This window comes from Pelophylax lessonae (assembly GCF_965119305.1).
Source record: "Pelophylax lessonae genome assembly, chromosome: 4".
Classification (NCBI taxonomy): domain Eukaryota; kingdom Metazoa; phylum Chordata; class Amphibia; order Anura; family Ranidae; genus Pelophylax; species Pelophylax lessonae.
In genome coordinates this window covers 244,061,026-244,078,408 of record NC_138771.1, presented here as the reverse complement: position 1 = coordinate 244,078,408, position 17,383 = coordinate 244,061,026, and the positions used below count along the sequence as shown (strand labels likewise).

Sequence of the window (17,383 nt, the reverse complement as noted above, 5' to 3'; positions counted from 1 at the left end):
CGGATCGTTTCGGGTCGGTTCGGTACGGTACGCTAATTTGAGTGTTTCCATTATGAAAGTGGCCCATACAACCGAACCAAACCGCACCATTCCTGGTCCTGCTTCAGATGTAGGGCCATAGGAAATGGTACGGTACGGTTAGGGCGGAGCTACTGGCGTAACACAATAGATTCCACTGATTGGCGGACAGGAAAACTTCAGTGCTCACGTCAAATGAAAGAGCAAAACAAACACCTCATTTGGTGTAAACCCCGCATGGTCCCTGGTGGCCCGACTTGCAGTGGAAATGCTCACCTGAATAGACCAGACCATTCTAACCCTTCCAAACTGTACCGACCCGAACCGTTCCTCTCAGTGGAAACGAGGCATAAGTCAGGTAAATAATATTCTTAAAAGCATAGGTCAGCAATGGCACCCTTCATTATTCTTTTAGGACAGATTCACTTATTGTGCATGCTTCCGTGATAAAAGTCCTAAAGAGACTCTCATCAGACCATTCAGTTCAACAGAGATAATTCTACAACAATATAGAGTGCATCCTTAAAGTATTCACAGTGCTTTACTTTTTCTACATTTTGTTGTTACAGCCTTATTCCAAAATGGATTAAATTCATTATTTTCCTCAAAATTCTACAAACAATACCCTATAATGACCTTGTCAAAGAAGTTTAAAATCTATGCAAATTTATAAAAAAAAAAAAAAAAATCCCATATGCGGAAGTAATCACAGCCTTTGCTCACTACTTTGTTTAAGCACCCTTGGCACCAATTACAGCCTCAAGTCTTTGAGTATGATGCTACAAGCTTTGCACATTTTTGGGCAGTTTCTGCCAATCTTTTTTTTCAGGACCTCTCAAGCTCCATCAGGTTAGATGGGGAGCATCGGTGCACAGCCATTTTCTAATCTCTCCAGAGATGTTCAATCAGGTTGTCCCATAGTTACCCTTTTGATATCTTGGCTGTGTTCTAAGGGTCGTTGTCCTGCTGGAAGATGAATCTTCATACCAGTCTGAGGTCCAGAGCGCTCTGGAGCAGGTTTTCATCAAGGATGTCTCTGCACATTGCTGCATTCATCTTTCCCTCGATCCTGGCTAGTCTCCCAGCCTCTACTGCTGAAAAACATTGCCGTAGCATGATGCTGCCACCACCATGCTTCACTTTAGGGATGGTATGGGCCAGGTGATGAGTGGTGCCTGGTTTCCTCCAGACATGACGCTTGCCATTCAGGCCACAGAGCACAATATTTGTTTCATCAGACCAGAGAATTTTGTTATTCATAGTCAGAGTCCTTCAGGTGTCTTTTGGCAAACTCCAGGCAGGCTGTCATGTGCCTTTTTACTAAGGTTTGGCTTCCGTTTGGCAACACTCCACCATACAGGCCTGATTGGGGGAGTGCTGCAGAGATGGTTGTCCTTCTGGAAGGTTCTCCTCTCTCCACAGAGAAATGCTGGTGCTCTGTCAGAATGACTATCGGGTTCTTGGTCACCTCCCTGACCAAGGCCTTTCTCCCCCGATCGCTGTTTGGTCGGGTGGCATGCTCTAGGAAGAGTCCTGGTTGTTCCAAACTTCTTCAATTTACAGATGATGGAGTCATTGGAACCTTCAGTGCTGCAGAAATTTTTCTGTACCCTTCCCCAGATCTGTGCCTCGATAAAATCCTGTCTCAGAGGTCCTAAGACAATTCCTTGGACTTCATGGCTTGGTTTGTGCTCTGACATGCACTGTTAAATGTGGGACCTTATATAGACAGGTGTGTGCCTTTCCAAATCGTGAGCAATCAACTGAATTTACCACAGGTGGACTCCAAGTTGTAGAAACATCTCAAGGATGATCAGTGAAAACAGGATGCACCGGCGCTCAATTTTGAATGTCATGGCAAAGGCTGTAAATACTACTGTACATGTGATTTTTTTTTTTATTTTTAATAAATTTGCAAAGATTTCAAACAAGCTTCTTTCATGTTGTTATTATGAGGTATTGTTTGTAGAATTTTGAGGAGAATAATGAATTTTATTCAGTTTGGAACAAGGATGTAACGTAACAATATGGAAAAAGTGAAGCTATGTGTATACTGTCCGAATGCACTGTATATGTATTAAACATAGTTCATGCATGTTGTTTACCTGTAAATTCCTCCCAGTGTAAACATCTTGGATATTCTACAATAGAGCGACTTGTAATTTAAGGGTTTTTAAGGTCATCAAGAATTTACAGACCATATTCAAAATTCCAAAATTTTATTAAACCTTTTAACATTCATCTCACAAAAAGCGTTGTCATTTGCAAATGACAACGCTTTTAATGAGATGAATTTTAATGTTTAATAAAATTTTGGAATTTTAAACATGGTCTGTAAATTCTCAATGGCACCTTAAAAACCCTTAAATCACAAATCACTCTATTGTTACATATCTCAGGGTGTGGTAATTAGATGGTGCACTCATCATTTAGCTATAATCTTGGATATGCTGTCTGCAGCCCCAGGAGGCTTAGCTGTCCCTCGAGTGATGTGTTAAAGCTTCCTTCACTCCTCCCCCCCCCCCCCATCCGCTTCATAAGTTTATGCAGGAAAGTGAGGGACAGAGGAGCTGGGCCAGCACAAAGAGTATTTAAACACCCCCCAGAAGAAGGTTCAAAGGCTCATGGTGAGGGAATATAAAATCCCTTATAAAAAAGAAAAACCCTGCAAGTAAGCATTAAAAACAGAAAAAAAAAAAAAAAAAAAAAAATATATATATATATATATATATATATATATATATATATAATATATATATATATATATATATATATATATATATATATATATATATATATATATATATATATATATATATATATATATATATATATATATATATATATATATATATATATATATATATATTTTTTTTTTTTTTTTTTTTTTTTTTTTTTCTGTTTTTAATTATTAGTGACAGTGTCTTTAAGATTCATTATAGTTACTGCAGTAAAACATGTATCAGGCTAAACCATGGAGTAATTGAGGGAAAAATATTCTATTTGCCAAAGGGGCAGCATAACTAATGGTCTGCTAACTGACAATGCTGTTTTTATTTTGGATTCCAATCCTTTTCTCTGCTGTATGCATTTATTAATCATATTTAATAGTGGTCTTTTTTTTATTTTTATTTTTTTTTAATAGAAGTTGACAGGTCCCACAGAAAGCAAATTATGCTCTGATCCATCCAACTCCTTCATTGTAACAATGCAAATTGTATATCCATATACAATATATTGTATATTATTGGGTATTCAGTATATCCACTGAACCTGATAATGTTTGAGCAGTCCTCTTTCAAATCTAAAGCCCCGTACACACGTACCGATGGTCGGCTTACAAATGTTCCTCTTTTCTCCCCGGGATGTCGGTGTCTGCTGAAAAGTGCAAAGACAGCACAAGGACAGCACAAGAATTTTGTCTGCCGACTGCAGAAGTGATGTCATGTAATGGTTAACTTTCCCTGTGTTTTCTATTTTATGAGCATGCCCAGTCTTGCAAATCTGCGGTCTGTCGGCCGAATTGTGTACTGACAGGCGAACAATCGTCCGTTCTGGTGTCGGCATACAAATATTTTCATGTTTGCACGAAAGACTTTTGTCCGCGGATTGTGCGCAGACATCTGTCGGAGGCACCATACTAACACGCGTACAATCGGCAGATCCTTCGTCCACCGACGTTTGTATGCCGACGATCGGTACGTGTGTACGGGCCTTAAAGCTAAATCTAGTCTCTAGAATTCATAAGACTGACGCAGACAAATTTTACAACGAAGAATAAGCTAAACTTATATACCTGTCTAGAACTTGTACTTGAATTTGTCACAAGCTGCGCCACTTTTAAAATGAACATGAGACATTCTCGCAAAATCTGTCTATGACAGTTTTTCTGTCGGCCAAGAGAGAGTTGGTCTTAATTTTAGCTCCACTTGAACATTTCGTGCATTCAATGCGACTCAATGTAAAAGTGGCATATTTTAGAATTACCTGAATCTGGTGTCAGAACCAAAACTCTCCCAAATGCTTCATGAATTTGGCGTACATTACCAAGAGAGATTAATGTCAGAATTGTGGTGTCACAGCTTAATTGAATTCCCCCCAGTGTCTAAGATATTACAAATTATATAAAATGTTTTTTTTTTTATTTGCCACAGAATGGAACTGCCCAGTGTGAAAATATAATCTGCACAGAACCGACTTGTCCAGCTAATACTGCACCTGCTTTTGTTCCTGACAAATGCTGTAAGGAGTGCCAACGTAAGTGTCTTTTTATTACAGCTGTATTTGTGCATGTATTAAAATATATATCCTAGAAATAATGTTAGTTTTCTAAAAGTCATGCATATGTTTTTCATAAGTAAATAAAAAATGTAAATTTGATATTCAAATATATATTGTTATAAAGAGATAGATTGGTTGGTTTCTATTAAGCAATTCCCTAGGATTGATTGAAGAAAACAAAGGGCTGGAACACACTTTTGTGCTGTGGTACATTGTGATGATGCGTATTCCTACAATGTACGTTAACGTATACATTGATGCATTGCAGTGCCCTTTATTTTGAATGACAACGCACAATGGGAAAGCAGCGCTGACATACATAAAGAATGGTCTAACACTTGCAATTGTGTACACCTCCATCCCTAAATTTTTGCAAAGACAAAAGAACGGTCGCCCTGATGGGACTTTATATGAGGTTGACACAATAGTTATAGAGAGTCAAAGAGTAAATTTATTTGTAGAGTAAAAGCATACAATAAATAAATAAATAAATATATATAGCCATAAGCATAATTACAAGACATATAAAGCATGTAAAATAAATGACGAATTAACAGCATTGCAGCATATTGCACATGATGACAACATTGCAGCATCCGTGTAGCATAACAGTAAAATATATCTGTATTGGAAACTCAACGCATTTTGTGGGTCTGTACGCCTCACTCATCAGGAGTAATAAGTAGATCTTTGCAGCTCTGACACACATCCTTTGTAGTGAGCCATAATACAAGGTAAAACACTACCATGTAAACCCAAAAATTGTACAGCTCCAGGTGAAGGGGTCACTCACATGATGCAATCCTCATGTTGGGTGCTCGCCCCAGCTCGCCACCGCAATGTAGTACAATAAAGAAAGTTGATGGCACACCATTCTGTAGAGATGCCACATCTTCATTCCATGTAACGATTGAGGCTAGCACAGACAGAGTGGCCATAGCTTTTGCAGCTTTTGTACTGTGTTATCTTGGATCAATACATGGAATAAAGATTTGGCATCTCTAAAGCATGGTGTGCCACCAACTTTCTATATTAACACACTACCATGTGTTGTGATGCATTGCATGAGGAGAAAATTCTGTTTGTCCATTTGTGTCTGTTCGGTACACTGGCACCCCAACACATATAAATGGACAGGCACAAATTTTTGTGTGTGTTTATAAATATTTAAACTTTTTTTTTTTATATACTTTTTTGTCATGTACATACAATCTTTCTTGTACAAAGAAGCATTTAATAACCTGTGGGTTACCTAAAGCGATAGCACAGTGGTGGTTATCTCCTTCAAGATAGGCTGTCTCTTATTTAAACACAGCCAAAACCATTTGGAGAGGGGGGACAATTCAATTCTCTGATTCATTCGTGTATGTAAAATTCCTACTGATCTACTAAGGTCTGTTATCAACAAGGTTTTTGCAATTGGTGATAGGGAGAAATTCAGAAACCTAGAAATAAGGCTAAAGCTCCACCTGCATGCTCAAAAAGAGGATAAAAACTATTAATGTTCAAAATTTCATATGTACAAAGCCACTACACATTCTTTTACAGAACCTAGCTATTTGCTTGCCAGGGCTGAAAACCTTCCAAAATGCTTACTGACAATCTTAGTAAACTTTACTGATTGCAAATGTGTTTTTTATAGACTTAAAATGTAACAAAATGTAATTTAAGCACTTGCTGTCCTGCCAGTATATTTACGGCAGTGCAGCAGCTGCAGGCTCAGTCATGTCTAGAGGTGTGTGTGTGTGTGTGTGTATACATAAATGATTTTGCCTCTTTGGAGTTTGGAGCACCATTCCTGTGACCCCTGTGCCCACTGGGGACGCAGCGGCTTACTGTTACTGGTAACTGGGTATCATGTGATCGCTGTGATTGTCTCACAGCAATCACATGGTACCTGTACCATGTGATTAGCTACATAAAAGCAAACAAAAATAGGCTCATATTTTGAGAAATGAATCCAACTTTGCCTTCACCAATGTGGTGTTTGTCATCCCAGCTTAACGCATATAAACAAAAAATACCCTGTACAGACAGGAAAAATGAAGCTATGTGGTTGACAAAAAAGATTGACAAAGGGATACTCCCATAAAATTACTATATGACTTTATGCAATCAATTGATACAAATTGTCCAGATGCCCGCTGCAGCATAAGTGGTATACTGACATATATATGAGGTGACAAAAACATGCACAAAAAAACAAGACCCAAAACAAATGTGTGACACGTCTGTACGCCAGGTACTCCTTGCACTCAGACAGAATTCCCATGGCTCGGCCGTATCCATCCTTTAAGCAGTTGGCATATATCCAGGAATTCCTCAGAGGGCAAGCCCCTGGGAGCTTGAGCTGTGGAAAAACACTGAAAAATGGGAGAGGGGGAGGGGAAGGAGAGGAAGGGACTGGGGCCCGAAAGTCAGTGGGATTTCCACCTAATACCTGTATGACCCCGGACTGTCCAATGTCCAATATGGGGTCACTCCTGATGTGTGATGAATTGACCAACAAAAAATGTGTGGAGCTGAAGGCCTTCACTAGGTGCTGCTATGGAGAAAGTTCCTTCTAGGTCAGAGCCTGATTTATAATAGATATATTTTGTCATCTTCCTGTGCTGTATGGAGGTGAATGATATAACCTTTGGTCTTTTCCCAAGTGTTTGCCGTCTCACTTGTTCCCAAAAGATGTGAACTGGGACAGTATCATAGGTATATGAACCAAGTTCATGGTAAATAATGTTCAAGCTCTGGGGGACCCACTGCGTATCAACTTCATATACGGACAGCATGTAAAAGTTTATATGGAACAAACACTAATTGGTTCAGGTGGTACTTTACCAACTCTTCACTCAGTTCCTCATATGCCGTACTATGAGCCAACGCGCCGTCTGCTCCGATGCTGTCCACTACGGCCCGATTGCTATGTGTGTCACATTAAGTCCTCCTCAAAGTACCACTCCCGCCCATATAGATCACAAAGAGTGGCTTTTGAAATCCTTGCCACTCGTTCCATGGCTCGCCACCCATCCAGGGATTGTCGGGAGTGGTGTCTCGACTGTTTGTGACGTCAACGCGTTTCACAATGCTGATGCGTAGCTTCGAGCGCTTTACGGATACCGGTAACTGGATATCATGTGATCGCTATGATTGGTCCTAGTGATCACATAACATTGTAAACCTGTCATGAATGGCTTTCCATTAATGAAATGCTTGCTTACTGTTGTGATCTGTGATTGTCTCAACAATCACATGGTACCTTGCTACCTGTACCATGTGATTAGCTGTAGCCAATCCGATCACAACCATAAGCAAGTTGTTCATGAATGGGAAACCCATTTATGATGGCTACAATTATTTCTCTTTCAATAATTTTTATTACAAATAACACAAAGCCAATATGTGTATCAAGAAAAACAATGTAGAAGTGACTGACGAACACATTTTTAACTTTAGGATAGGAGGGAGATAGCTTGAGCCAACTCCATAGCCTATAAGTAGGTAAATATTAAACCAAACAGAAATACAAAGAAAAAGAATGTGGAAAAATACAAAGATAGCATTCCGTGTGGAAATAGGCTCATCAATCCTCTTACCAAACTTGCTTTGTGTATTCAGTGAAGCATAGATCTAATGTCCATCTTTAGGCACAGTTCTTTATACAAAAGTACTAAAAGCATATTTAAATACCATCAAACACGTAAGTTAAAGGTATTAAGGAAGAAAAGTGTAACAGAAAAGAAGAAAGAGGAAAGAATAGACAGGTCAGCCAATCCCTCAACTACCACGCCAACAGCTCAAGATTCAGTAATTCCTGAGATCAAAGATATATAGTACCCATATATTTCACCCAAGGCTCCTAAATTGCCTCAAACTTTTTAACGGAGTCGACTATGGTGCTAACCATTTTCTCCTGAACCATTATCCAAGAGACTTTCCTCTTGGCAGCCATAATAGAGACCCTCGGTTGTTTCCAGGCTCTGGCTATGGACAGTTTAGCAACCAAAAAAATAAAAGAAATTAGCATTTGATTGTGTTTAGATACCTTCAGGATCGGGATTCGGGAAAGAAGAGCTGATGAGGGGGATTTGGGTACCAAGCATCCAGTAGCTTTTCAAAATAAATAAAAGATCTTGTTCCACAACCCCCTGATCTTCGGGCATTCCCGCCACGCATGAACCATCAAACCGAACATATGGTAACCTCTAAAGCCTTGTGGAGGAGAGGAGGGAAACAATTTGGCTAACCTGACTGGACCAGATACCATCTTGTGAGCTCCTTGAGATTCACTTCTATCAGGGAAGAATTATAAATGCCTCTGAAGGATCGTGAAAAAAGATCTATTCCAGTCCTTTACATCCCAGTTTTCCTGTAGATCCCTCTCCCATGCTAACCTACTGTATGTGGGAACTTGGCAAGATCTGTTGCCAGTGACAAGTATTTGAGATACCTCTCCCCCTTTGATTCGTGGCCTTGACACCCCAAAGCTCATATTTAGTAAATTTCAGAGAATCCGGTTTACTTTTCCAAACGGTATCCAAAAAGTGCGAGATTTTCCAGAACCTAAATTTCTCAGATCGGCATTTCGAGTTTACTAATTCAATGGCTAAGTTAAATTGGTCCTCGTAATGTGAAGTATTGGCCTATGCAGTACAACCCTTTTATCTAGCCACCATCTGAAGGCCTTGATATCCATACCTGGGATGAACTTGGGGTTGTGAAAATATGAGCCAGAGGTTGGATAGCAGAGGTTAGAGGGGGCAGATTTCTAAGTATACCCCACAGGGAAACAGAGTGTGATAAAGTGGGAGAGAAAATTGAGGGTTGATTCCTTGGCGAGCACCTAAGTAAATAATCCAAGGTAAAAGTAGGGACCGTTTTTGATGCTCTAACTGCACCCAATCAGGTTTCTCCAAGCAAGAGTAAACAGTCGACGATTGTGCTAGACGGGCAGCTTGGTAATGCCACCATAGGTTAGGTAACCTGATCCTCCCTGGGACCTCAGGCAATCGAGAACTCGTTGCCGTAGGCGGTGTTCAGACGTACCCCAGATAAATCTTACTTTTTCCCTGAAATTTCCGCAGCTGATTCCTTCTTATTGGAATTGGGTGATAGCAAATAAGATAAAGAAGTCTAGGGAGTAGGGTCATCTTAACTGAGTTGATCCTGCCTAACCATGTATTGCTCCCAAGTTCTTAGGTCAGATTTCAAGTTCTGAAATATACTGGGATAGTTGGCAAGAGTATAAATGCTCTATTTTAGAGGTGAGGTTAATCCCTAAGTAGCGGATGGTCGAATCACTCCATTCAAAGTTAACTTACTTTTTCAGCTGCTTCGCCATAGGGGGCAGGACAGAAACATTCAACACCTGAGATTTAGAAAGCTTGACACGTAAACCTGAGACCCTAGCAAAGTCTTCCAACAGTTTGCAGATCTTAGGAAGAGAGGTAATCGGTGATGTAACAAAAAGGAGCAGACAGCAAACAGAGCACATTTACGCACCTGAGGACCGCATTGAATCGCTTTAATTTTTGGATGTGTACGTATAGCTATTGGCAGTGTTTCTATTGCTGTAACAAAAATTAGGGGTGACAGCAGGTATCTCTGTTGGGTGCCCTAGACAATCTTAATGGGCTCCATATTAAAACACTGGACCTAAGTTTCTGGAGAGGACTAAAGTGCTCCATAAAATCCCAAAGAATTTCTGACCAAAACCCCCAGCGACGCATGATCGAAAAAAAGTATGGCCAGGACACTAAATCAAAGGCCTTCTGGAGATCGATTGATAAAAGAATGCCCTCTTGGTGATGGCCCCTGTCCCAGCCTGATTGAAGAAGGAAAAAAATATCAATCACTCTCCTGACTTGGTCAGGGCCTTGTCTACCAGGAATAAAAGCAACTTGGTCCTTGTGGATATAAAGACTGATAAACAAGGCTTTATGATTCGCAAGGATTTTGGTCAAAATCTTCATGTTGTTGTTTAGCAAGTAAATAGGTCTAGAACAGTGTTTCTCAACTCCGGTCCTCAGGGCACACTAACAGGCCAGATTTTAAGTATTACCTTGGGGAGATGCAGACTAGAATACTGCAATCACTGAGCAGCAAATTGTATCACCCGTGATGTATTTCGGTTTTCTTGCAAACCTGGCCTGTTAGTGTGCCCTGAGGACCGGAGTTGAGAAACACTGGTCTAGAATTCCCCACTTCACTCGGGTCTTTATTTGGTTTGGGGATTACAGATATGGAAGCTCAGTTTAGGTGTCCAAAGCTTCTACCTTCCTCCTTGGAATTAAAGAATCTAGCTAAATGTGGGGCAAAGAGAGCAGAGAATGTTTTATAATACAGAACAGAGAAGCCATCCAAGCCGGGGGCAGAGCCTTGCTTCAAATTTTTAATGGCTTGCAAAACATCGTCAGCTGAAATGGGGGCTTCTAGGCTATCCTGATGACAATTCTCTATTATTGGAAGTGGTAGGACATCCAAAAACGAGTTCATGTGGGATGAAACCCCTTCTGCACCTGCTCTATATATCATTTTTCATAAAATGCATGAAAAGATTGCATTATACGGTTAGGGTTCAGTGTTGAGACAGCTCCCACTCCACCCCTCGGACACCCTAATTTTCAGCAAAGAATACGTGTGCACCTGGGGAGTTTGGAGGCTAGCATAGAGCTGATTTTATCACGCTGATAAAATCTCGCTCCACTCCAGCAGATGCTCTTCTCTGCTTTAGCCGTCAGAGCAAGATTTAAGCGAACATGAGCCGCAACGAAGGCTACAATTATTTCTTATACCAGGGGTCTCCAAACTTTGTAAATAAAGGGCCAGTTTACTGTTCCTCAGACTTTAGGGGGACTGAATTGTGGCCAGTGGGAGCATAAAATGTCACTGTGTCAGTGGGAGTAAACAATGTCCCCTCTTTGCTATTAGGGGGAGTAACTGTGCCCATTGTTGGTGTATGTGGGAGGAATAGTGCCCCACCCGTGGTGTCTTTTGGAGGAATAGTGCCCCACCCGTGGTGTCTGTGGGAGGATTTTTTTCATACTGTCACTGGTTATCAACCCTGATCACTGCCACGTCAGTCATAGGACGATACTGTTTTGCACTGGTGACAGTATGTGTAAAGAAAAAAAAAAACTGTGACAAAAAAAAAAGTTTTTTTTAATTTTCTAAGAAACTGTGGTAAAAATCTACAACTTGGACTGTCTACTTTCCAAAAAAGGGGTCAGTTGGGCGGTATTTGTACTGTCCTGGCATTTTAAAATAAATAGGCCGTCTGTACATCAGGATTAATCAATTTTTAAATATATGTAATATAGTATAAGGACTTTAAGGCTATAACTTTTTTCAAACAAATTTATTATACACTTATTGGGATTTTTTTTTCTTAATAACAGACATGTAGCAGAATACATGTTCTCCTTAATTTATGAAGAAATTTGATTTTATTGGATATGTTTTATAACCGAAAGTAAAAAACATTTTTTTTCCCAAAATTTTTGGTCTTTTTTTTTCATTATGTCACAGTACATGTTGGCATTCATGATTCCCTTAATGAACTGTAGCTCCCCAGTGCCGGCAATACTCATGCAGCCCCAGACCATGAAACTCCCACCACCATGCTTGACTGTAGGCAAGACACACTTGTCTTTGTACTCCTCACCTGGTTGCCACCACACATGCTTGACACCATCGAAACCAAATAAGTTTATATTGGTCTCATCAGACCACAAGACATGGTTCCTGTAATCCATGTCCTTAGTCTGCTTGTCTTCAGCAAACTGCGGACTTTTTTGTGCATCATCTTTAGAAGAGGCTTCCTTCTGGGACGACAGCCATGCAGACCAACTTGATGCAGTTTGCGGCGTATGGTCTAAGCACTGAAAGGCTGACCCCCACCCCTTCAACCTTTGAAGCAATGCTGTCAGCACAACCTCTGGATATGACGCTGAGCACATGCACTCAACTTCTTTGGTCGACCATGGCGAGGCCTGTTCTGAGTGGAACCTGTCCCGGTAAACCTGGTATGGTCTTAGCCACCGTGCTGCAGCCCAGTGCCAGGGTTTTGGCAATATTCTTATAGCCTAGGCCATCTTTATGTAGAGCAGAAATCCTTTTTTTCAGATCCTCATAGTTCTTTGCCATTAGGCGCTAGGTTGAACTTCCAGTGACCACTATGAGAGAATGAGAGCGATGACACCAAATTTACCACACCTGCTCCCCATTCACACCTGAGACCTTATAACGGTAACGAGTCGCGTGACATCGGGGAGGGAAAATGACTAATTGGGCCCAATTTGGAAATTTTAACTTAGGGGTGTACTTACTTTTGTTGCCAGCGGCTTAGACATTAATGGCTGTGTTGAGTTATTTTGACAGGACAGCAAATTTACACTGTTATACAAGCTGTACACTCACCCCTTTACATTGTAGCAAAGTGTAATTTCTTTAGTGTTGGCACATGAAAAGATATAATAAAATATTTACAAAACTGTGAGGGTGTACTCACTTTTGTTAGATACTGTGTGTATATATGTGTGTGTATATGTGTATGTGTGTGTATATGTATATACTGTATGTGTGTGTGTGTGTGTGTGTACATGCATGTATGTATGTATGTATGTATGTATATATATAAATACACTGCTCAAAAAATTAAAGGAACACATCAGATCTTGATGGGGAAAAATATCATGCTGGATATCTACATTGATATGGATTGGGTAATGTGGAACAAAAGAATGCCACATCATTTTATGAAAACTATCAACCTACAGAGGGCTGAATACAAAGGCACCCTTAAAATCAAAGTAAAACAATTATGCAGCAGGCTAGTCCATTTTTGGTTTCATTGCAGCAACTCAAAATGGTACTCAGTAGTTTGCATGCCCCCCACGTGCTTGTATGCATGCCTGACAACATTGGGGCATGCTCCTAGTGAGATGATGGATGGTGTCCTGGGGTATTTCCTCCCACATCTGGACCAGGGCATCACTAAGCTCCTGAAAAAAATGAGGTGTAACCTGGCGGCGTCAGATGGTCCGAAACAACATTTTCCAGAGGTGTTCTATTGGATTTAGGTCAGGCGAGTGTGGGGGCCATTCAATGGTATCAATTCCTTTATCCTCCAGGAACTGGCTGCATACTCTCACCACATGAGGCCGGGCATTGTCGTGCACCAAGAGGAACCCAGTACCCACTGCACCAGCATAGGGTCTGACAATTGGTCCAAGGGTTTCATACCATATGCCTCCCCAGATCATCACTGACCCACCATCAAACCGGTCATGCTGAACGATGTTACAGGCAGCATAATGTTCTCCACGGCTTCTCCAGACCCTTTCGTGTCTGTCAAATGTGCTTAGGTAAAACTCATCTGTGAAAAGCACAGGAAACCAGTGGTGGACCTGCCAATTTTTGGTGTTCAATGGCAAATGCCAATCAAGCTCCATGGAAGCACAGGTCCCACTAGAGGACATCGGGCCCTCAGGCCACCTTCCATGAAGTCTGTTTCTGATTGTTTGTACAGAGACATTCACACCAATGGCCTTCTGGAGGTCTTTTTGTGGGGCTCTGGCAGTGCTCATCCTGTTCCTCCTTGCACAAAGGAGCAGATACTGGTCCTGCTGATGGGTTAGAAACCTTCTACGGCCCTGTCCAGCTCTCCTAGAGTAACTGCCTGTCTCATGGAATCTCCTCCATGCCCTTGAGACACTGAAAAACTTCTGCCAATAGCACGTATTGATGTGCCATCCTGGAGGAGTTGGACTGCATGTGCAACCTCTATAGGGTCCAGGTATCGCCTCACCAGTAGTAGTAGTGACACTGACCCTAGCCAAATGCAAAACTAGTGAAAAAAAGTCAGAAAATAAGAAATTTAAGCAAAATAGACTTGCATGCTGCATTATTTTTTCACTGTGATTTTCGGGGTGTCTTTAGGTTCAACCCTCTGTAGGTTGATCCACCAAATGATGTGGCATCCTTTCATTCCTCATTCCGAACACATTATCCAGTCCATATCAGTATAGATATCCAGCATGATAATTTTCTCTATTGAGATCTGATGTGTTTTTCATAGTGTTCTTTTATTTTTTTTGAGCAGTATATTTCAGTATGATTAAATAATTTATCCATAGTGTTAGTGTTGTCTATCTAATTCTGATTATATAATTATCTATATTATCTATACTGTGGACCGAAGAATAAAGGCTTTATTCCCCAAAACTCTGCATATCCTTAGGAGTCTAGGATCCAGACTGGAATGTATTAACATCTGAGAAAGCCACAAAGTTAGTTACTCCAAAACAAAAATCTTGGATCCCCTCGCTTTGTGTAGGTGAGAAACCAAGGTGACACATTTATACCAGCCGCAACCCTGCCAGCCAGTTACTCACCGTATATACTGTATATATTTTTAATTTAAAGATTTGTTACCACTTTGAATGAGAAAATTTATAGTAAATCAAGCTAGTCCACCATCCAGCAGTTCAACTGCCAGTGCATTTTAGAACCAACCCTAGTATGCACACTTTAGAATTTATACACAGTCTCAAAGCCTGTCCTAAAGCTTCACAATTGAGCTCATTTTAAATCCAAATGCTTTGCATACTGCACAAGATCAGTTTTATCTAGGAAGGTACGGATTTTACAGATATCTTATTACTGTTGATATGCATTAGGTAGAGAAGCAAAGAGGGTATTTTGTTCATGGACCACCTACAGATTAATAGATGATTGGAAACCATGGGCTTTGAAAGTTAAAACAAAATTCCTGTCAAAATGGCCTGAGAGTAGATGTGAATATTTTAGTCTATTAGACCTAAATGTGGTTGTATTATTGTATACTATGCAAAGATTTTGTTGGCTGAGTGCTTTTTGTAAATGCACAATTAAATGTGAAAAAAATGTATAGATCCATCAGTTCTAAACTTTGAGACTGGTCTTTCGGTAATAATGTTTTGTAATATTGGCGAGCAGATTTGTCCCGTGATCATGTTGTGGAAAATATATTTACACTTTATTTGGTGATAAAGGTGTTTGTTTTCATAGGCATAATGAAAATGTGAAATCAAATAATTTCTAAAAGGAAAGCTTCCTTTCAACAATTAGGATCATGAATGATGAGGTTAAACATCTCTGCTGCTGGTAATTTTCAGGGCAAGAATTTCTCTGGTTGATTCACCCCATCGCCACACCATTACTGCATAAGGGGAATCACATTTTCTGCTTTATATTTGCTATAACAGTTAGTTGTTTTTAAAAAGTCACACTTTATCCTAGCTGTTTATTTAGTTACTGTACACTGTGAAATCTGTGAACAAAAATGTATGCAGGTAGCGTATAGATAATTGTTTGAGCAGCCAAATGAATATGAATGAACCAAAAAGACTGAATTTTCAGCATTCTAAAACAGGCAGCATGATAAAGTGGAGACTAGAATTGCTGCTGTAAAACTATTAGGTGATAAATTTGTCATTTATATATCCATTTTTTGCACTTTCTAATTTTAAATGTAACACCCTCCTAGGTATGTGCTAGAGAGTGAGTATAGTTTTTGGCTCTGTCAGCCTATCAGAGGAGCAGCAGGTAAATTCTATATTGCACTCTGCTTAACAGGGAGCAGGATCTGTGAGTTGGGTCTGCTCAGTGTGCCCAGTGTGTGATTCATATGGTCTGTGCCCAATGGGGAGACACATTGGACAGTGGAGGAAACCTGGCCAATGAGGACACAGGCTTTGATACAGCCCCAGGGATTGGCACAGATGGCTGTCTTGGTGCATTGTGGGGTGGGGTATAAAAAGCCAGGGGTACAGGTGTGCAAGGTCTTTGGTAGGAAGGAGAGTCCCAGAAGTAGGGTGGCGGCTGCCTCCTCTTCTGAAAGGCTTGGTGTGTGGCCACAGGCAGTTGGCCTGGTGAGCCAGAGGTGTGGAGCTGAGCCCAGAGGTCCAGGAGAGCTGACTGGAGGAGTTGAGGCACTGTGAGAATCTGGAAAGCAGTATCGCGAGTACAGAGGATTTTGCCTAGGGGTCTGCCCAGGAAGGGGACCACTCCGGAGTGGTGTAGTTAGTGGACAGGTGTCAGCTGGAGGAAAGGGGGGTACTAGATGAGTGCCGTGAAGGGAAATACTAAGAGGAACATTTACCTCAGATTCATCCAGTGGCAGGATGAAGTAGCAGCCTTGCCGCATCCAAGCTAGAAGTCCTCAAGATTGTGAATAGTTCAAGTGTTGGAGTATCCCACTCATCCCTTCTCCTATCCCAATATAAAATCAACAAAAACATCAACCCCTAGAGTGATCATTGACTGAGCCACGAACGTAACCCCTAGACTGATCATTGACTGAGCCACGAACGTAAAGTGCTAAGATTTTGCTTGCAGTTGCTACAGGTAACCCAGAGGAATCCAAAAGTGTAAAACCAGCAACCCTCTAAGGGGGCAGTGCTACATAAACATTTTATTTTTTCATGATTTTCTTTTAAACACATTGTAAACCTCTTATATTTTGAGCATACAGAAATCTTCTTGTGCTCAATGTATTACTCTGTATCCTAAACCCAGACTGGTGTATGTGTGTGTATATATGTATGTATGTGTGTGTATATATATATATATATATATGTATGTGTGTGTATATATGTGTGTGTGTGTGTGTGTGTATATATATATGTATGTATATATAAATATGTGATTTGTAAATGATGTATTACTCTAATGCAAATGTTTTGGTACTCCTCAACCAATCTGCTTCAGAGCATTGATGGCTCTGACCACACGTAACAAGTAACACAGTAATCTGGTTGGTTGTTACGTTGGCGATTATGATTGCTGTTTTTGTAATATACTGCAACCCTACACAATATTTTTCTTCCTTGCTTAGTTATATCATATTAGGAATGCTCCAGTTCTGATCTAATACAAATCATATTACATTGCAGTAAGCTGTAAAAGCAATGATTCTTTAGAGACATCTGTCATAGAGGAATGCCCATTAAGACATGCTAGCTATAAAACAAAAATGCTTCTCTCTAAAGCAAAGGAAATAAATTATTTACATGGCTGGTAGATTCTATTTTTAGCCTCTTTTCAAAAG

The 17,383-nt window shown here is 40.4% G+C and overlaps 1 protein-coding gene across 1 annotated transcript in view; it reads left to right on the top strand.

Moving 5' to 3' along the window:
• NELL2 (neural EGFL like 2) overlaps positions 1-17,383 on the top strand; it is a 450,032-nt gene that overhangs the window by 186,683 nt on the left and 245,966 nt on the right. The window contains exon 9 of the mRNA XM_082256070.1: positions 4,173-4,275. Within this exon, the coding sequence (XP_082112196.1) occupies positions 4,173-4,275 (103 nt within the window). The remainder of the gene's footprint in view (positions 1-4,172; positions 4,276-17,383) is intronic.